The following is a 21,689-nucleotide window of genomic DNA, read 5'->3' as shown; positions in this document are numbered from 1 at the left end:
CAGTGCCCCGAAGAGCCAACGGGTCACTGGCCATTCCCGTGAGGTGCTAGCTATGAAGAGGGAAGAAGGTGGTATTTTGAGGGAGCTACAGGGTGGTGTTCTCCTTCATTTTAATATGGAAGGGACTTGAGCCTGCTTTAGCCTGTGGGAAGGAGCCATTAGCTAGGGAAGGCGTGGAAGTGCAGGAATGGGAAACATGAATAGATCCATGCCAGGACTGCACCAAGAGCAGACGGGAGGGACTAACCTTGACCACATAACTCTGACTTCTTCTTAGACTGGAGGGAAGGAGTGAGTATAGGTCTGACTAGGAAAACGTGTACTGCTATGGGGTAGGGAGTGAGGGAGTTTCTTTCTGATAGTCTAAATTTTCTCAGTGAAAATGCAAGGACAGGAAATCTCAAAATAGTAATTTTGAATGGAGTGGGGAACTGATCAGGGACCAGTGAAGGCCTCAAAATCTTGCTGAAATAAGTGAAATAAATGATTGGCATAAATGATGTAAACCAGGATAAAAATGTGTGGTGAAGTGAGAATGTCATGAGATAAAGTTGGACAGGTAGGAGGTGTCTATGGAATTTGGTCTTCATATAGGCAATGGGGAACAACCAAAGGTTTTTGAGTTGTGGAGAGGTGAATAGGATATAAGATTGAGTGAGGGCGAGGAGAGTACTAAAGCTCACAAAGAGCCCTTAAAATAACTTAGATGTTAGGTGAGGAATGTGCCTTATTTGGGGTGAAGAGTAGGGTTACTGAGGAGCTAGAACCTGTAAGACTAGTGGTGATGCCAACAGTTGGACTGGGGAATCCTTAGGGCCTTTCCCACAAACTCAATCACCTTCTATCTTAATCTACCCTAAATATACACTTTAAGTAAAAACAAGCTGCTATCTATGCAAACACTGGTCCAACATAAACTGGCTGACTCCTTCCAGATTGCCATACGAAATGCCCCCTTGTATCCAACATACAGATCTTCCACAGCATAGAGCAGGGGTCCTCAAACTTTTTAAACAGGGGGCCAGTTCACTGTCCCTCAGACCGTTGGAGGGCTGGACTATAGTTTAAAAGAAACTATGAACAAATTCCTATGCACACTGCACATATCTTATTTTGAAGTAAAAAAAACAAAACGTCAAAAATACCCGCGTGTAGCCCGCGGGCCATAGTTTGAGGACGCCTGGCATAGAGCTTAGAGGCTGCTCAGATATAGGATAGAAAAGAGGAGTCACCCTAACCGGTTTGGCTCAGTGGATAGAGCATCGGCCTGTGGACTGAAGGGTCCCAGGTTCGATTCCGGTCAAGGGCATGTACCTTGGTTGCGGGCACATCCCCAGTAGGGGGTGTGCAGGAGGCAGCTGATTGATGTTTCTCTCTCATCGATATTTCTAACTTTCTATCCCTCTCCCTTCCTCTCTGTAAAAAAATTAATAAAATATATATTTAAAAAGAAGAAGAAGAAAACAAGAAAGCCCACTGCATGGGAGAACATATTTAAAAAAAAAAAAAAAAAGAGGAGTCAGAGATAAGTAAAAAATTTTAACCGGTCTTGCTGCATGGCTGTCATGATATTACTGACCAATAAAAAGAATATGGGAAATCATGATTGTGAAGGAAGATGATGAATTTTAGGTCTCAGGAGGACCTATGTGAATTTGGGCATTTGGGTTGAGAATGTGAGTCTGGAAGTTAGGAGGGAGGTTGGGCCTAGTCGTGCAGACCTGGGCATCACCTGTATAGAGCTGGTCGTGAAGCAGCGGGGTCCAAGGAGAGGGGCAAAGGGGAGATACAGGGAGACTTGAAACATTCCCCTGAGGAATGCTGTTTGAGAGGACAAGCCGAGGAGGAGTGTCAGGAAAGCAAAGGGGAAAATGTCAGAGAAGCAGGAGGATAAACAAGATCACAGATCATGAGAGCCCTGATTGGCAAGTCAGGCCAAAGAAGGTGAAGCATGGATAATGGTGGAGTCTCTTTTTCTTTTGCAAAAACCATCACTTCTCTTCTTGAAAATTGATTTTTATTTTATACTTTGTTCTATAAAATGGTCCAACTTTTTTTTTTTTTTTTTTTAGATTTTTAAAAATTGATTTTTAGAGAAAGAGGAAGGGAGACAGGGAGAAACATCCATGTGAAACCAAAACATCAATGTGAAACCAAAACATCAAGTGGCTGCCTCCTGCACGCCCCCTAGTGGAGATTGGGCCTAAATCCCTGTATGTGCCCTGACCTGGAATGAACCAGCAACCTTTCTGTGCACAAGACAACCACCAACCAACCAGGCCATACCAGCCAAGGCTAAATGGTCCAACTTTTAACACAACTTATTAAAAATATTTAGAAATTCTCTGAATCCCTCCAGTTTTGTAGGTTCATGATCAACCTCCCAAAAGCTGTGCTGTTCTTTGTGCAGAATTTGTTAAAATCTGTTCAGCCGTTCCACCCGAGTGCTCCGGTCTGTACTAAGAATGTTACTCGCATTGCCTTTGACTTTCAAGGTGAACATCCTCGTCTTTGTTATAGGAGAGCCGGTCCTCACCTACACGGCCAACTCCCATCAGGCTGCTGTGGGTCTGCATTTGAGTACAGAAGTCAGAATCATCTTTTTCTCGTGGCAACAGATTCTCCTCTGATTACATACTCCTGTCCCCATCACTGAAGGGCTCCTGTCTTCTTCATGAACTGGTTTTATTTGGAAGCGCTTGTAATAACAGTACCTGGCTCTTGGAACCCTCTTCAAAATATTCCCCTCCTCCTCTTGCACGCTGAAGAGCTGGTTCGTCACCAGAGCACTGTAACAGTTGTGTTGGGCTCACAGCCTCTCTGGAGTCGTGGCCCTCGTGGGCACCTGTGTCCATCGGGCTGGAAGGCGTGCTGCCCGCTTCAGAATCGTGTTGCGAGGGACTGTTGTTTTCATCCGTGTCGGATCCCTGAGTGGAAGGCTCGTATGTACAAATGTCTGCACCTCTCTCACCACAGGCAGTCTTACCAGGACCCGAGGGAACTTCAGCAGAGCACGGTGGTATTTCCACGTTGGAAAACTCTAGGTCTCTGAGTGAGCGATGCCACTCTGCTGCCTCAGACTGAGGAGCCGTGACGCAGTCATACGTGAACATGCCCGGGGTCGTGTCACGGGCAGCACGCTCACCCAGTGACCCGGGCAAGGTCACTGGGCTCTCACCTTTGTGGGTGTTAGAGGCACTTTCCCGATGACTCTTGTACACACCGGAGTCTGAACGGTAAACGGGAGGTTTTTCAAAGCGATCCTCCTGATTCTCACATTCCCCCTGAGTCTTCTGGAAGGTGATGTCCCCAAGACTCTCGGATGATGTAACGTTGTCCTTCCTCACCCTTGGGTGCCCGTCCTCCCGAGGCTCACTGGTTCCAGAACTCTCCTCCCCATCTGCCTCTCCTTCACTCCCATTTCCCGCACCCTCTGAACTCCCCGAGCTTAGAGTAAATAACGAGCCTTCATCGGAATCGGTGTCCAGCTCGTCCTGTGTGTCAGCAGGAGCGTGTCTCTGGGCTGGGTCCTGGTCAGCAGGAGTGACATGTGGGTCCCTGCCCCGTCCTGGGGGAAGGACCTCTGGGGACGGGTCCGTATGTCCTAGGTCACCGAGTTTGGCGGAACCATGGCAGGTGGCATGTTCCTCCCCAGCCCTGGCTCCCTTGAGCCTTTGCTCCTGTGCATCCAGCAAACTGGGAGCGCGCACTTGCGTTTCCTTAGGAAACTCCAACGGTCCCCGCTCCGTGCCCTCTCTGTCCTCACGCCCTCCCGTCCTCTGCGCTTTTGCACACATTGGCGTTTTGGAGAGAGCAGCCGTCACCTCTCTGGACAGTGGTGGGTCGAATGCATCCGAATCCTTATGGGTGGAGCCAGAGCCGGTCGGTAAGCTGCCAGCAATCCCGGGGATGCCCATCGAGCACCCACTGAGCGAGTCTTCCTGGGCCTCGGTCTCAGCATCCACTCCCCCACGGACACCGCTCCTGCAGACGCGGTCCTGCTCTGCGGACGCGAGGGGGTTCCTGTCAGCACCGGGCCGCCCGCGGAGAGCGGGACGGGCCGCACGGCCGTCCGGACGCACGTTGTCCTTCCTCCTTCCTGCCCCAGGGTCGGCCCCGCACTGGCCCCGGCTCTGCCCGCCGCCAGGCTCCTCTCTGCTCGTGCCCCGAGTTCTGCCAGCAGCGACAGCCGCCTGTGGGCTGGCTCGTGTCCCAGAGAAAGGGTGCTGGGGCTCACAGAGGCTTAGGGCATGGGGAGCTTGGTGCAGACCCACCCTGGGGTGCTGGCCGTCCCCGGCGGCTTCCGTGTCATCGTAGAAGCCGTCGTTGGAATACCCGAGGGCAGAACCGGGTCTCTTCTTCCTGCACCGCTGGTGCCGCAGTCGGTCAATGTAAGGCCTGGCCAGAGCCCCCAGGCAGAAGGCCACGAAGAAGGTGATGAACACCGCTAAGCAGACGGCCAGGGCGAGGTCCGGGGCCGCGGCTGCCGTGCGGCCAGCAGCTTGCCCATCCTGGGTGCTCCTCACCCGCCTCGGCGGCCGTCTGTGCTGCTCGCGGGCCTCAGAGCCCGCGTGGTCCTGCTTCCCCGGCGTGGACGAGCCCACAGGCATTCCTTCCTGGGGCCTCTCAGCTTTGCTCCTGATGAGGCTTCTCCTGTGACTCAGATTCGGGGGAGGAAGTTGGGCCTCCCGGGGAATCCTGCTCTTGGGTGTCCACCAGTTTGCCTCCTCGGGCCCTGAACGTGGGGGGAAAACACACTGAAATTAGAGTCCATGGGTTTATAGTTAAAGTGCAGATTGCATGATGATAAGCAGCTCTCCTGATTGGCTGAGTGATGTCTAAGGCCGGTAGTATGGCTCTGTGTGCATGTGTGGCTGACAACACTGGCCTCCCTCTGATCTTGGTGGTTTTCTTCTAAACCTGGGGAGCAGGGCCATGTTCCTATTTTAATGTCAGTCCTGAACAGAACAGAATCCAGGACCAGGACCACCAAAAAAAAAAAATCTGACTTTCTCCCCCACTCCCCAGTTAGAAGTTTAAACCACCACAATAGTGGAAAAACACTTTCCAGAATGTTCAACTCCAATAACATATTCTAGCACGTTGGGAGAGTGGCAGGGAACAAATAAAAGAAAAAATCTGCTTTTGAAATATGTGTGTTTGGTGTCTGTGTAGGGTTATATTTTTAGAATGTTGGCAAACATTTAAAATAATCATGTTTCAAGTTTTAAATGTTCTTTCTTTGGTTATTTGTTAAGAATTGGGATTTAAAAAAATATGACATTTGTGGGGTCTTCAGGGCAAAATTCTCTCTTTATGAAATTTCTGTTTTTGACCAAATCCAGCGGTTTCAGAGATGGTGGAACTGGGTTTCTTTGCCCATGTAAAGAAAGTCATTCATGACTGAGGAAAACAGTTAGAAACCAATGACTGCTCTATGACCCAGCCCGAGGCTGCCCAAGGCCATGGATCACCACTCTTGCTGTCATTGTTTCAAACGAGACTAAATTGGTCCTGTTTTTTTGTTCATTTGTTTATTTGTTTGTTTGTTTGTTTATTTTTCAGTTCAGCTGGAACCCTTTCGGAGAGAAGAGGGCCTACTGACATACCTATAGACTTGTTGCAAACTACATCCCACTTTCTCCTCCAGGATTCAGAAATGACATTTTGGAAGACGGCCACACTGTCATCACACTGCCATTGGTTATGGGCCAAGTCAGCCTCCAGGTGGGGAAGTTCTAGAGCAAGGGCCATCATGGGCAGGATGGTGGTCAGAGCATTGCTGCTGAGGTCCACAACCTGCTCGAGAAGAAGCAAATGTGGGGCAGTCTGTGAATAAAGACATTGAGAGACAATAAACGAGTTCCAGGTCCTGTTTATGTCTATAGGGAGGCAATGAGAAGTCAGCACTGATTTGAGAGTCAGAGGAACCTGGGATTAAATCTCTGCTCTGTCTCCAACAGTTCTGTGAGCCTAAGTAAACTGTTTACTGTCCATGAGCCCACCTGCCAAGGTTGTTGTTAGGATGAAATGCATGCAAAAGCTTTAAGGATGGTGCCTACATTAGATGATCAATCATTTTCCCTTCCTTCTTTCCTATGAGCTGTGATTTGTACTGTTAGATAAAACCTGGACTCCCCATTGTTATCAAGGTCTAGAATTAGATACCAGATCTAAAATGTCTAGAAGCACGGTGTTCTCTTAAAAGTGGCAGAAGATACTGAATGATGAGCCCATACAACACAGATCTGCAGCTGACCAGGAGTAGTGAAGAGAGATCTTTTGCTTCAAGGGTAGTAGTGCATTTCTCTGCATCCGCACTACTTAGTGTGCACAAGATGACCAATTTTTCTAGTGTAATCAGAAATGAAGGGGAAACCAGGGAACAAAAAGGACTCAGTGACACTAGAAACACAGAGAAGGACCCGATGAAGATGGATGTGGCTGTGGCATGATGCAGCAGGGAAAGCATAGTTAGGTATAGTTCTAGCTACCATTCACAGAGCACTGCTGTATACCAGGCACCTTACTGGGTGCTTTACATATATTATCACTAAACCTCCCAACAAATTCTTCATCACACCCTCCCCCCCCCCCTTTTTTTTTTTTTTACAGAGGAGTAAACTGGGCTAGGGCACACAGTATATTCCACACAGCCCCTAGTACATAGCAGGTGGTCCTTAAATAGTGGAGAAAAGAATGAATGAATGAAATGGCAGAGTTGAAATCTGATCTGGCTTCCCTGTGTGCTTTCTATTCCACAACACACCCTCCTGGAGCCTGAGCTCCCACCAAAGGGGAGTGAAGGGCTGGGTGGAGGAGACCTGCAGCATGAGGCACCAGAGTGGGATCTTGGGGCCTGGGGAGGGGCAGATGGTTATCAGAAGAAGGGAAAAATCTAAGTCTTGCTGAAGAATAAGAAGAGGGCTATGGGTGAAAACTAGAGAGGCTGGATGTTATCTAGGTCAAATGTTTTATAAACACCACGGGAAAAGCAGCGTTGATATGCTGGATTAAATAAATCCCTAAGAGCTGATTCAAACAGCCAATCCAACGGCACCATCGCCAAGACCACTACATGCGGAATCAGAATTCTCCTGGGCATGCGCAATGAGGCTGACCTTTCCCATGTTGAGTAACCAAGCAGTCTTGACTCCCTAAGGAAGGTTGCCAAAAATAGGAAGTAGGAGACCAGGATTAGGAAGGAAAAAAACAAAACTTTTCTTTGGCCTGGTCTTGCCAAGGATCAATAATTTTCTTTTGTAACCCTCCTCAACAACTGAGTGAAATATTCTACTGTTTTTCAGGTAGTTATTTTCTTTTTAGTGCACGTCTGGCTTTTTTTTTTTTTCTTCTTTCTAGTCTAGCAACTATGTTATGACAAATCATTGAACTGAAAGCAAAACTGGACAGAGGCCAGAAAACTAATAAGATGATTCAGGAGAAATAATTTCTGAGAAAAGATTAAAACAGAATAGTCCAATGTGGCTAACAAAAGAGCCATTCACCATCAGTGGCAGGAATATACTTTAGAGAAAGCCTGGGAGAAGTATACGTTACTACACAAATCACTGAATCTAAGAAGAATGGAGTAAGAGTAAGAAAAAGGATGCTAATTTGAAATGCTAATGAAAATGTATTCTATCTAAACATGATGATGAATTCATGATATGAAAACTCTATCTGGCTTCTGAGAAGATTCCGACATGGGAAGACATATTGCACTGTGTAAATGTTAAATGCATCTCCTGAAAAAAAAAAAAACCCACAACAACCCACATACCATCTATTTTAATATGCAGCTTTCTGGTACCAAATATGTTCATCCTGCTCCAAACCAGTTTTTAAGTTATTCCCAAACATGTAGAAGGAATATTAGAGAAGGAGAGATTGTATAATTCTGGGCAGTTCAGGTGAATCGAGAATTACAGATGATTTAAATCATTCTTGGGATTGTTTTTTAGTTTGCCTGCAGCATCTATAACCTGTGAGCTGCAGAAGACTTATAAAGTACAATAAAAATGCATAGGAAATAAAACAGACACAGGGCAATCACACACACAAATATAGTTATAATCAGTAGACAATATACTAACTGAGGTCCCCAGGCAATCTGACTACATATTTGTGGTGAATTGGGGAGCAAAGTTAAGTGGGCTTTCTCATCTGCTTTTATAATTCAGCAGATTCTGAAAGAGTCCCCAATGATTCTGCCTCCTAGTATTCATGCCCTTGAGAAATCTCTTCCCCTTGAGTGTAGGCGGGGCCTGTGACTTGGTTCTAAGCATCAATCAGAGTATGGAAAAAGCAATGGGCATCACTTTGTTGATCTCATATTCTTCGTACTAGCTGGCTCTCTCCTTTGGGCTGCCATGCTGTGAGCTGCCCTTTGGGGAGGCTGACATGGCACAGAACGGAGGGCAGGCTCAGGCTGACAGCCAGCAAGGAACTGAGCCCTCAGTCAACACCCACAAGGAACTGAATGAAGGTTTCCCCTTCATTTCCCCATGACCTTCACCTAGGCCTTCAGGTGAGAATCCAGTCTTGGCCAACACCTTGATTGAAGCCAGCGGCAAATGGAGACTTGGAGTTGGGTTTAATTTGATTTAGAAAAATAATGTGCCAATTGTTGCTGCTGAGTATTATGTTTGAGCAAAATTCATTACTGAGACCACTGATTTTTAAGGCAAGAGAGAGACTTCAGCAATTTTAGAGGAATCTTAAAATAGACTTACATTTTTTGATCAATAGTCAGTACTACGGAACATGAAGAAACTCTTAAAATATTCTTCTAATGTAATTGCCCATATGTCTGTGCATTTGAAATATAAAAATTATTTTATAACCTGTAACTTTTTGAGGTCCTTGAAGGCTTCTGGATGAATTGTGAATATCTTGTTGCTCCTTAAATAGAGGTTCTCCAACTGCAGGCAGTTATGAAAATCAAACACACCAATTTTCAATATTCCATTGAATGATAGATCCAAACTCTGCAATGACTTCAGTTTCCACAATCCTATTAAAATTCAAAAGCAAATTAAAATATTGCCCTGGCTAGTGTGGCTCAGTTGGTTGGGTATCGTCCTGTGCACAGAAAGGTTGCTGGTTCAATTCCTGGTCAGGACACATGCACCGTCTGGGTTTTGGGCTTGGTCCCAATAGGGGGAATGCAGGAGGCAGCCGATTTCACATAGACGTTTCTCTTTCTCTCTTTCCCTTCCTCTCTTTCTAAAAATATCAATGGAAATGTAGGGAAAAAATCAAATTAAAATATAAATTGTTGATATTGACTGAAGGCACTGTTTGTAAGGGCAAAAGATTAGAAACAACCTAAGTGGTTTCCAATAGAGAAGTGGTTAAACAAAGCATGGTATGTCGATACTAGAAAATACTATGGAACAGTCTTAAAAGAGAATGGGGTAGAGCAACAAGACTGCACAAGAAGGAAAATGTTAAATTGCTGAACAGTATCAAGCATAATTCCAGTGTTCTTGAAAAAAAGGAGCCATTTGTACCCATATACATATATTTTGAGTGGGCAGGAAAAAAAGGCCTGGAAGAGGTGAACTAAGCTATTAATAGTACTTACACTTAGGAGGAGAGGTGGGGTTAGAGAAGGAAGGAAACTTTATTTTAGACATCTTTGAATTCTTTCTTTCAATGAGCATGTGCTAATCCTGTATAATAAAAGCCTAATATGCTAAGTGTCCGGTTGTCTGTTTAACCAATCAAAGCGTAATATGCTAATGATATACTAAGGCTGCTCAACTGCTGCTATGATGGGCACTGACCACCAGGGGGCAGACACTCCAACCAGTAGGTTAGCTTGCTGCTGGGGTCTGGCCAATCGGGATTGAGCGAGATGGGCTGGACACACCCTGGAGCTCTCCCGAGGTCCCTCCCTGGCTGGTCAACCTCCTGTGTCCCCCCCCCCCCCCAGGCCCCATTTGGGTCCCTTGGCCTGGCCTGCGCCCTCTCGCAATCTGGGACCCTCGGTTGATGTCGGAGAGCTGGTTTCGGCCTGATCCCGAAGGCCTGGCTGAGGGACCCTACTGGTGCACGAATTTGTGCATGGGGCCTCTAGTTTTATGATAAAAGCATCAATTAAAAAATCTAACTTTGAAGAATAAGTAAATATTTATTTGATTGAACTATGGGTAAAACTGAATAGTTGTTTTGATGAATTATTTATATGGGTGAACTCAAGAGTTTTCAAATGTTAATGACTCTGTTTTGTAGCTATATCCTTTCTTTTATCTACTTATTGTTGATATTATAACTATTTTCTAGGCATTCTAGGATGTTTCAAAGGTAGTAAATTCTAGCTAGATTTTGTGTTCTGGCAAAATAATCTAATTGCCTTTGTATTTCACCTGATGCCAGAGTCACCAGGAGGCGCATTTGGCACTGAAAAGAAAGCTTGAGAAGGAGGTGTCAGTCACAGCGTCTCCCAAATTTGATTTACCATCTGAGTCCCACAAGGAAGCCCTGCATTTTTACATTTCCTTCTGCTCTGCTCTCATGTATAGTCTGTGTCTTTAACCAACTACCACATAACAGATCAAGTTGGTTCAATTCCAGAAGGATTTATTCTTTGACTACTGTCTTTGGTGATGAGGACAAATATAGCATAGAATCCTTGTGTCTGGTTGAATGATAAAACCTAGAAAAAGTTACTAGTTATACAAAGCACTTATACCCCTCCATCCAACTATCCATAAGACGATTCAGGTCAGAGTGCATGTCTTTGTGAACTCCTCCAATGCCTGGAATATAACATGCATGCAGTAAGTTAGAGGTCACAGTGTTTGGCCTACACAGAGATTTAAAAATTAACGAGCTGACAATAAAGATTCAATACAAAAATGTTGCATATCTAGCTTCTCTTGAATTATTGGAAGTTTCAAGTGGCACAAGACATTTGGCTGGAGCTTAATGAGGACACCTGTCTTAGATGGGCATGCACTTACTGACAAGTGTGATTTCTTTCTACTCATGTCTCTATCAAAAGTAGGAAAACAAAGGCTAGGCCAAGAAACCTGCATGTTTTTTAAAAAATGGGAGAGAACCAGGGCTGATGTTCAGCTGGCATATGCTGGTGGGAAATACTTCGATATTGGTTGGTAAATTTGCCGTTCCTGACTGAGTGCCCCAGCATCTGTGAGCTGCTCTGCGGTCCTAGGCACTTCAATATTTCCCCTCCTGCCCCCTGGAGAAAATGTTTCTTTGTGGAGCAAAGAATATTCCTACATATTTTAACATGCAAACATATGGGTTTGTGAGAAAAAAAAAAGTGAAACAGAAGACACCAATATGAAAGGAGCTATAGTTTCCTTGACATTTTTGTGACACCTGCCTGCCCTATGCAGGGATGAGAATTTATGGTTCCTGCAATTTCTCAGTGCTTAATTGAATTAAATATGTACACCCGGAGATCAGTGGAAGGAAAAAATTATTTTTAAACCTCTGTTTAATTGTGTACTCTTTCTGTGCTCTGAGCATTTCACGAACACCCCCTTTTAATCCTCACAAAGCCCTGGGGGTTATTACCATTTTACAAATTGCAAAACTGAGGTGCAGCAAGTTAAGAACTTGCCCCACGTCATGGTGGGTGGAGCTGGGATTGAAATTCAGATCTTTTAACCATTCATTACCATTTAGTCATACACACACACACACACACACACACACACACACACACACACACACACAAAGACACGGTCAAGGTCCTGAAAGATAACTTGAGCTTTGAAAAGGAAAAAGAAGGCGGGGAGTAGGGCTGGGCTGTCTATGAAAGAGAATGGTATGGGCCATGGTATACATAAAATACCAAATGTATTGGGATTGTTTAGTGATTCTACTTGTATCATATAGCAAATAGGGCACTTAAGATGTTCGGTTTATCCAGCTCTGTTTATAACTTTTAATGTGAATCAGAAAGTACCACTTAAGGTCTCCATGCCTCAGTTTCCTCCCTTAAAAATTGTTCCTTGCAGGTGACATTGAATCTATCTTTGATTACTATGGTCAAGTATTTTGAGCTCAGTGGAAGCCAGATGTAACAGTTTAGATCATTGTTCAGCAAGCATTCACTTTACTTCTTCATCCCGTTGAGTTGAGGTTGGTCATGTGACTTGCTTTGGGCAATGAGATGTTAGCAGACATGATGTGAGCCAAGATTTGAAATGTGATGGGGATTGCTCCCTTGGATTTTGCCAAAGAACAGTTATGAAAATAACATGTCCTGATTAGCCTGCTGATCCGAAGATAATGAGAGAGATTACCTTTTTCATTTAGGGTCTCTCAAAACGGACTTGGGGAATTTGAGAACTCTTCCATGATACTTGGCTGACACTCTCAATGGGGGAAAATATGTTCTTTTAAAAATTTTACATGGTGAATCAATGTTGAGGGTGTGTGTATTCAAGTGACTAAAAGAGGTTAGGAAGTGCATTAGCTGAGCCTGGACGTCAGAGGGTAGATTCTATATTTCAAGAGAGGAGAGTCAAATGCTGGGAAGAAAATAGGGAGGCACTTTTTTTTTTTTTAATTGAACTGCTTTCTGGTGATCGTATAAGCTGGGGAAGGCAGGAATTTGATTAGCCTTTGCATTTAAGAGGCCAGAGGCAGTTTTATTATTTCTAAGAAATTATCTCAGTGTTTATTGGAAAAAAGGCCACAGAAGGTATGCCCAGACATTACACCACCTTAAAAATATTCCTTTGGAGTATGAACTTCCTAAATGTTCTCCCAACTATGATACCTAATAACACAGAACAATAATGTTCAGGGGTCATGGCTTCAAGTTCAAAGAGTACTAAGAATTAGAATAGAGTCTGGAATGGTCCTAGATAAGAGTTATTGATAAGGCCAACCCTTAATGTAGTCAAATTTATAGAGGTGAGCCAAAGACCTTGCCCTCTTAGCTTAATGACATACATTTTGTTACTACTTTACAACCTGAACTTTAAATATATATATATTTTTTATTGATTCAGAGAGGAAGGGAGAGGGAGAGAGAGATAGAAACGTCAATGATAACAGAGAGTCATTGATTGGCTGCCTCCTACACGCCCCCTACTGGGGATTGAGCCCGAAACTCGGGCATGTGCCCTTGGCCAGAATTGAACCCGGGACCCTTCAGTTTGTAGGCCGAAGCTCTATCCACTGAGCCAAACCAGCTAAAGCCAACCTGAACTTTTTGAATACCAACATTGGTTATTGGTATTCCCATAATCATAGCAATCAAGATGAAATGCTTAATTTCCTACAAATGAAAAGAATACAATGTACTTTTGTTTTTACAATACATGATTTTGTGGTTGTATTTTTTTTTTTTTTTAATTCTACCGGTTTCAAAGTCAGGTATTATTTCATCTAATTTCTAACACATTTATCTCTTGGGTTCTGAAACTTAGTTGTTAAATGATGTCAGGCTATCACATCTGGACTGTCAACCTAACTGGAATCCCAGTGACATGTTGGTTCTGAGAGATTTCTAGGCACTCTGTGGGCATTCCGGAAATACTGCTTGATGAAGGTGGGATAGTGTAACTGGAGACCTGCCCATTGTTTTAAAATTTTAAAACTGATTTTCTTTTTTTCTTTTTTTTTTTCTTTCTTTTTTTTTTAAAAATATATTTTATTGATTTTTCGCAGAGAGGAAGAGAGAGGGATAGAGAGTTAGAAACATCGATGATAGAGAAACATCGATCAGCTGCCTCTTGCACACCCCCTTCTGGGGATGTGCCCGCAACCAAGGTACATGCCCTTGACCGGAATCGAACCTGGGACCTTTCAGTCCGCAGGCCGACGCTCTATCCACTGAGCCAAACCGGCTTCAGCTTAAAACTGATTTTCCATTATCAACACTATACTCCAAGAATGTGGGAGAAAGGTAGAATGGTCATTAAGGTTGAATTCATGGCTGGCTTCTGTCTTGTAAATACACTGGCTGGCACCTCCTCTGGGTATTGTCCCAACATGAAGCTTTTTGGTGACATCACAGCTGCCTCTGAAGACAGGCTGGGTCGACAGTGGGTGAGTCACTGTGATAGTTCACCCTCACAGAAGTGGGGTTTCCTGGGTGAAAGCAACTCTTTGTTGGCTTTATAAACTCGCTGCTTTAAGACCCACGGGACATGAGCTATACAGATACAACGTGTGCTGGAAGGCCAGTTGTTGATCCCTGCTTTCCAAGATACATATCTCTAAGTTATTATTTCAGATAAGACCAATCACCTATATAAATTGTTAGACACCAATGATTCTTGGCTCATGAATTACAGTGGACTAGGAGTCCCATCTACTGCAATAGTTATTAAACTTTTTTTGTTGTTGTTGTTAATCCTCACCCGAGGATATTTTTTCCATTGGTTTTTAGAGAGTGGAAGGGAGGGAGAGAGGGGTAGAGAGAGAAATAGGAGAGACAGAGAGAGAAACATCCATGTGAGAGAGACACATTGATTGGTTACCTCCTGCATGTTCCCTGATGGGGGGCAGGGGATGGAACCTGCAACCCAGATATGTGCCCATGACCAGGAGTTGAACCTGAGACCCTTTGGTGTGAGGGCTGAGGCTCTAACCACTGAGAAACTCTGGCCAAGGCTATTTAGCATTTTAAAAGATAACTTGAGATTCTGACAAAAACAGATTTATTATTTGTTTCTGAATAGACTGTTATTCTCAGTTTGTGACAAGAGAGTAATAATAACTAATATTTGCATACTGCTTTACAAGGTTACAAAGTACTTTTCACATATTTTAATAATATCATTTATTATGCCAAATACTATGTTAAATTAGTTTCTTGAAAGACATTTTTTTCTTTATACCTCACAGCAATTCTATGAGTAAATTCCACATTATCCAGATATTACCTTTAAAAAGGCTTAGAATAAAGGAATCGAAAAAGCACAAAGGAAATGTCAGAAATAGCATGGCAGGCAGCACCTCTCTTACCAGCTTTTCCCTCCAAAGTGGGATTTTAAAGCCAGATTCATCCAGCCATAGTCAGAGAATCATAAAATGGGAAGGGATGTCAGAGCGGGCTCAATCTAGTAAAAACTGAAAATGCATGTTGATTTTGGAAAAATAATTCATATCACAAAATGCTATGGGTAAAAGAACTCTGAATTATATCCAATTAGATTCTGGGCTTACACTAGACTTCCATCACCCATCTGTTTCATTCATCTCTTTGTGGTTTCATTTGCTAGAATTCTAATAGAATATAAAACACAGGATTTGTCATTTCCCTTCTTTTTTCTCCTTTGGGAGGCCAAGTTTAACTCAGAAAAGGAAGACAGGGGCTGCATCTGCATTTTACAGGGATATTTGGTCCTTAAATGGAATTGTATTTGCCCTAACCTCCGATGAGCTCCGGGAAATTCATCTGCCGTCAGGAGACACATTTGGCATTTCTCTATCTACTCTTGTGGTGGGATATTTGACACATTAATTTTTTACCTCTCTCTGTTTTCCCCTTTTCCTTTCTCTCCTCCATTCAAGCAGAAAGCTGTCTGTTAACTGCCCCAGGGGAGGCACATTGTGAGGCACAAAGCAGAGGAGTCCACAAGTCTTTCTGGCTTTTGTTTTCCACAGGCCTAAAGTTTTAAAGGAAAGAAATTTCTAGAACTAGACAGAAGGTTTTGAAGAAACAAAAAGGGGGAAGAATTTTTTCCAAACTGAAAAGACTGAAAAGAAATGTTTTTTTGGTTAATGGGGTTAAGGGACAGATAGACACACACACACACACACACACACACACACACACACACACACACACAATTTGATGCCTTGTCAGGGTATATGATTCTAGAGCTGTGGTACAAGTCTGAGAAAAGACAGAGGAAATCTCACAAAAGACCGAGGTTAAGTACAAGTACCTTGTACCCCACCCACAACCTATCCTAGTAGAATTCGGGCTCAGAATCAGAAACTATGTTGAGTTATCCTATATAATAAAAGGGTAATATGCAAATTGACCTTCACTCCAACACACAAGATGGCTGCTCCCATGTGGTCAAAGATGGCTGCCCCATGTGGACACAAGATAGCCACCACAAGATGGCCAGCAGGGAAGGGCAGTTGTGGACGATCAGGCCTGCAAGGGAGGGCAGTTGGGGGCGATCAGGCCTGCAGGGGAGGGCAGTTGGGGGCGATAAGGCCTGCAGGGGAGGGCAGTTGGGGGCGACCAGGCCTGCAGGGAGGGCAGTTGGGGGCGACCAGGCCAGCAGGAGAGGACAGTTAGGGGCGATCAGGCCTGCAGGGGAGGGCAGTTGGGGGTGACCAGGCCTGCAGGGGAGGGCAGTTAGGGGTGACCAGCCTGGCAGGGGAGGGCAGTTAGGGGCAATCGGGCCAGCAGGGGAACAGTTAGGCATCAATCAGGCTGGCAGGGGAGTGGTTAGGGAGTGATCAGGCTGGCAGGCAGAAGCGGTTAGGGGCAATCAGGCAGGCAGGCAGGCGAGTGGTTGGGAGCCAGCAGTCCTGGATTGTGAGAGGGATATCGGTCCTAAATGGGCAGTCGGACATCCCTCGAGGAGTCCCAGATTGGAGAAGGTGCAGGCTGGGCTGAGGGACACCCCCCTCCCCTGTGCACGAATTTTGTGCACCGGGCCTCTAGTAGACAATAAAAGATTATATCTCTAGTACACTTGAATTTGTGGGTTGAGATTCACATCTACCATACTAGTTAAAAAATATTATATCATTACACTATTACATATGTTATACCATTATATCTAATTGCTTAATTAGGTAAAAATATTCAAACTATTTGGTGATATGAAAATATAAGTTATGAAATATTATGGAAAGTATATTCCAATTTGAAATAAAAACAGGTACATAGACCTAAAGAATAAACTTAAATAATATACACTACATGAAGGACTTCAATTTTTCCCTTAAATTTTTTCTTTAAACCCTAATGTCCCACAAATAACAGGTATTCCTTTTATAATAAGTACAATACAATAAACATTGTAAAATAAGATGAAATTAGTTTACACTTTACACTGAAAATACTGCACACTGCTTTTATGGAAAAGGTCAGGGAGAGAAGACTCCTGCCATTCTCACACACTTCTGCTGATATGATGGCTGGAATAGTAATTCCTTCACCCCTTCAGGCTATTATTGTCAAAATGGTGCTTAAAACCAGACCAGATGTGGAGAAAGAGCAAAAAAATAAATAAATGAGAGAAGTGAAAAATGAGAAAAACCAAATATGCATCATTTGGGATGGAGAAAAATGACAATATCCTCACACTTTCTTTTTTTAGTATAATGTCTTATGTAATTAAGTATTTAGCAAATAATTCCCAAAAACAAACAGGGAAAGGAAATGGTCTAGCATTCCTGACTATAAAAAGGGCAAAGGAAGCTCTGGCTAATGAGCGTGATACATTTTCTAAATAAAACATTGATGGATTAGCTAAGGAACTCCAACATGTAGATTACTGAATGTCAGAATGGATTAGAGTTTATTATAATAGGAGGATATGTAGAGTATCCCGTTAGAAACCAGGATAAGCAATTCTGATTTTGACTTAGTAAGACAGTTTACATTTTAATATACAAAATTAGCATTTTTCTAGTCTACACTTGGAGAGCAATTGGGTAAGTAGAAAGAAAAGGTATTCCAAGAAAAAATTATAAATATGGCAATAAATTTGAATTGTGTTACATATTAAAAGCATCTGAACTAGTTATTTCTCAGGTAATTTAAAATCATGCATTATTATTTAGCACGTAATACTTCCTATGTCTCTTGACAAATCCACATAACATTAATATAAATTATAGTGATGGAAGATTAAAAAGCATTGACTATAAATTCCACATATTTTAACTTCAAATTCCACGAAGAAACTCCTTTTATTATATTTGCTTGGATCAAATTGCTTTACTTTCAGCCATTTCCTCAAAACTGAAAGCAAACATGGAATTCTCATTGGCATAAACCATGAATTCTCCACATACTTATGATTTCTCGGTCCAGTCCGCCTCTTAAGATTGTACTTACCCTTGGGAATGTCACTGAGTTTATTTCTTCGAAGAATTAGCAGCTTTAGATGTGGAAGCCCACTCCCTAAGCTGCTTCTGCGGCGTTTCACCCAGGAGCACTTAGGACTGGGTAGATCCAGGGAGATGGAGTGGATGGCATTGTTGCTGAGGTTTAAGGTTTCCAAACCAGGTAAATGTGCAAGAGGGCTTAAGGTTATTTTCAACTTGAGATTGTTACTGAGGTCCAGATGTTTTATGTTCTGTTTTTCTTCATTTGTGGGTGATTGTAAGAGACCCTTAAATAAAATGGAACTTGCATCCACTGTGGCTGCCGTCTGTGATATGTCCACAGGTAGATCCTGCTTTCTAGTAAAGGAACAATTCGTCAGACGATATCCATTCCATTGGCACTCAGAATTGAAAAAAATACTGCTTTTCCTTGCCGGGTTTGTCATTGCTCCAGTAAAATAAAGACCCAGAGCCACGGCAATGGCTCTGAAACAAAGGTTTTTCATAATGCCTGGAGAAAGGAAAATGAATTGACGTATTCATTATAACACGTAAAAACTAACAGCAAATAAGCAGAAAATTTACTTTTCAAGATCGAGGCAAATTATCTTGCCTTGATTGCCAATTTAAGTGAATGATTTCTTAGAAATAACAGCATTAAAGTGTAGCTACCAAAAATGGTATAATTATAGTTTAAAACTACATTTATGTCACATTCTACAAAAAGAACTCCCCCAATTTTTCAGAAAAATACGTATTCACTTGGGCCTCACCTCTGTGCCTGCTTTTCCAGGACCATTCACGCTGCAGTCTGCTTTGGAATGAGGGAAACCTACCAAGATCAAAGGCTTCTCTGCTTCCTTGCTGGTCATTTGAACAGAGCAAAGTCTAGTATCTACAACACTAGTATCTACATAATCAGCCACGTGACTTACTGTGTGAGTGGCAGGCCATCCAGTTACAGTGAACTGTGGATCTGTTTGGGTGGAAGGTTCAACTCACAGATTTGTCTGACTTCAAATCCTTTTGAAATCATTTAGATATATTCAACATAAATAAAATGGTTATAAAAAGGGTGCTCTGCCTCTGAACCATGAAGATGTATCTCTATATATAATACCCTAATATGCAAATAGACCGAATGGCAGAACAACCGAACAACCAAACAACCAGTCGCTATGACGTGCACTGACCACCAAGGGGCATGCGCTAAACATGGCGGGTGTCAGCAGCAGGCAGAAGGGTGTGGAATATGGCAGGCATTGGCTGCGGCAGGATGGTGGAGCAGGTGAGCAGAGATGCCAGACCAAGGTGGGGTGCCAGTCGCTGTTATTGGGGTGAGCCTCTGGTGGTTGCTGAAAATTCTTTGTTCTCGTGCGCCGCGGTCTTGCTGGGCACTCGCACCTGCTGCTGGCGCTGGCCCCACTTGCACCCACTGCCAGCGCCCAGCACCGGCCCCAATTGCTTGGCGCAGGCAGCGGTTGTGAGCAGCAGGTGCCAGCCCCAATTGCCCCTGAGGGCTTCTCTACCTCCCCCTGCTCCTGAGGGGCAATCAGGGCACAATCATCAGCGTGTGCGAGTGGGGCTGGCACCATCAGTGTGTGGGAGCAGTGGCAGCAGGAGTGGGGCTGCCAGCAGAAAGGGGATGGGGAGCTGTGGTGGGAGGGGCTGGGAGGGGGCACGGAGGATGGGTCGAGACCTGCCCCTGTGCCTACTGCAGCCTCGTGGCCCACAGTTTCTTTTAAGGTGCACAAATTCGTGCACTGGGCCCCTAGTTAAGATATAAACATCAAGGATCTTTTTCATCAAAGATTTCTGAGAAGCAATGAAAAGTTTTAAAACAAATATTTACACATCTCAATGGCTAAATATATACACAAAATATTTTTTAAATTAAATGGATAATTTTTTATTTAATGACACTAAATTCCATGAATAACTACATTATTCAGTATGTAGGCTTGCAACAAACTGACCCTTTCTGCTCTAATGGCACCATTTAGTTCATTACTGGTCTGAAATACTAGAATGGCTTAACTATTTCTCCTGCCACAGCCTCTTGATTTTCCTTCTTCTTGGCCCATCCTATTCCAATGGGGTATTGCCCCGTAACACTGTTTTCCTCATATCATTCCCTCATTGAAATGCCTCAAAGAGCTCCTTAGTGCCTGTAGTCCAGTCCCTCAGGTTGGCATGCAGGGCTAACTAACTCATGGACCACTCAGATACACATGGAGCCATTGCAAGACGTGGCTGTCTCAGCACTATGTATGAACATCTCATGCTGAAATGAGCTTTCGTACATTCCCAAATCCAAGCTTTTTCCTCTCCTCACTCCAAATCCTTTTCCTCTCCTCATTCCAAATCCTACATATGGCCTGAAGACCCCTTTCCCAGCTTTAGCCTATTTTATCTTTTCAGAAATCTTTTAGTAAATATTTATGAATGGATGCATTAGTAACATTCAGTTTGACAGAATATCAATATTATCCTGCATTCCTATTTCTTTGTTTTGTGTTTGTTTTAAACTCCCTGGAAGGCAGTAAGTTCCTTAAGGGCCATGTTTTCCACGTGGTATGCTGCATATGTAAATGTCTCCCTCATGTTTTCCATTTTTAATAGTCTGCAGTCTGTTGTGGGGCTATGCTCTGTTCGGATGAACGCACGCAGCGAATGAAATGTACCAGACAACTTTTAAACTTTGTTTCACATAAGGTCAATTCTCCATGTTTTGAAGGGCATCTAAATTCAGAGACACAGGGCCATGAACTGCAAAGGTGCCCTGCAGCATGGAGAAGTGACTTATTTTTATAATGTGGCTCTTATGCAATACCAGAAACTGAATTAATTTCTAGTTGGAAAGATATTTGTTTCTACAACGAAAGCTGCAATCGTTATATATAAAACTGTATACCAAACTAATGCAATATCAGCAATAAAAAATATAGTAATCCACAGGCATGCTACTTTCCAATATTGAACAGAAACAGTAAAAAATACTTAAGGGGAGATAAATTAAAGATTTTCATGGACCTGGTTCTTTCTAAGTTAAAGAGATCTATACATTGACTAATAGATTTGAGTTCAAAACAGCTAGGTCATGGTAATCTTATGTCCTAAAGTAAAAGTTATTAATATGTAAAGAAAAATGACATGGACTACATATACTAGTAAGCTTATACATATTAGGTAAGGAACCCCTGAGAACTCTAGAAAACTTTTCTGAGGAAATGATAAACAACTTGGTAAAATGTAAATCTTTAAATGGACATATTCAAGCTGAAGTATGAGGAAGCAGAACTACTGGGTGTGTATGGGTGTCAGAGACTGAGAGAGATAAGGGAGGGCAGTAAAAAAACAAAGTAGAAAGGAAATAGAGTTCATTCTTATATAAAAGGAAGAGAAGTTAAAAACACACAACAGCAGCACTGTTTCCAAGCCATACCTTATGATCTTTAGGTAGTTTCCAAATGGGTCTCTACCTGGAGCAAGCCAGGTGGGAAATTTAGACCTGAGCCTCTGAGGCTCCACCCATCTGCCCACGGAGCCTGCCCTGTGGCAAACCTTCACCCTTTCGTCACAAGGCCCTGGCCTCTTGCCACAGAGACAGCGTGCACATGCCCCTGGGACACTGGGGGAATGCGCAGAGGGAGGGAGACTATCCAAGCTGT

At 43.4% G+C, this 21,689-nt stretch overlaps 1 protein-coding gene across 1 annotated transcript; it reads right to left on the bottom strand.

Moving 5' to 3' along the window:
- Positions 1–1,529: 1,529 nt before the first annotated feature.
- LRRC66 (leucine rich repeat containing 66) lies at positions 1,530–21,525 on the bottom strand. The gene is made up of 5 exons (XM_079779329.1): positions 21,464–21,525; positions 18,029–18,529; positions 8,847–9,016; positions 5,610–5,799; positions 1,530–4,735 (listed from the first exon to the last, which is right to left on the bottom strand). The coding sequence occupies exons 2-5, from the start codon at positions 18,522–18,524 to the stop codon at positions 2,673–2,675; spliced, it is 2,919 nt and encodes a 972-aa protein (XP_079635455.1). The 5' UTR covers positions 18,525–18,529; positions 21,464–21,525; the 3' UTR covers positions 1,530–2,672.
- Positions 21,526–21,689: the final 164 nt, after the last annotated feature.

This window comes from Cnephaeus nilssonii, assembly GCF_951640355.1.
Source record: "Cnephaeus nilssonii genome assembly, chromosome: 1".
Taxonomy (NCBI): domain Eukaryota; kingdom Metazoa; phylum Chordata; class Mammalia; order Chiroptera; family Vespertilionidae; genus Cnephaeus; species Cnephaeus nilssonii.
The sequence above is the reverse complement of the archived record's forward strand: the minus strand, read 5'-3'. Positions and strand labels throughout refer to the sequence as shown.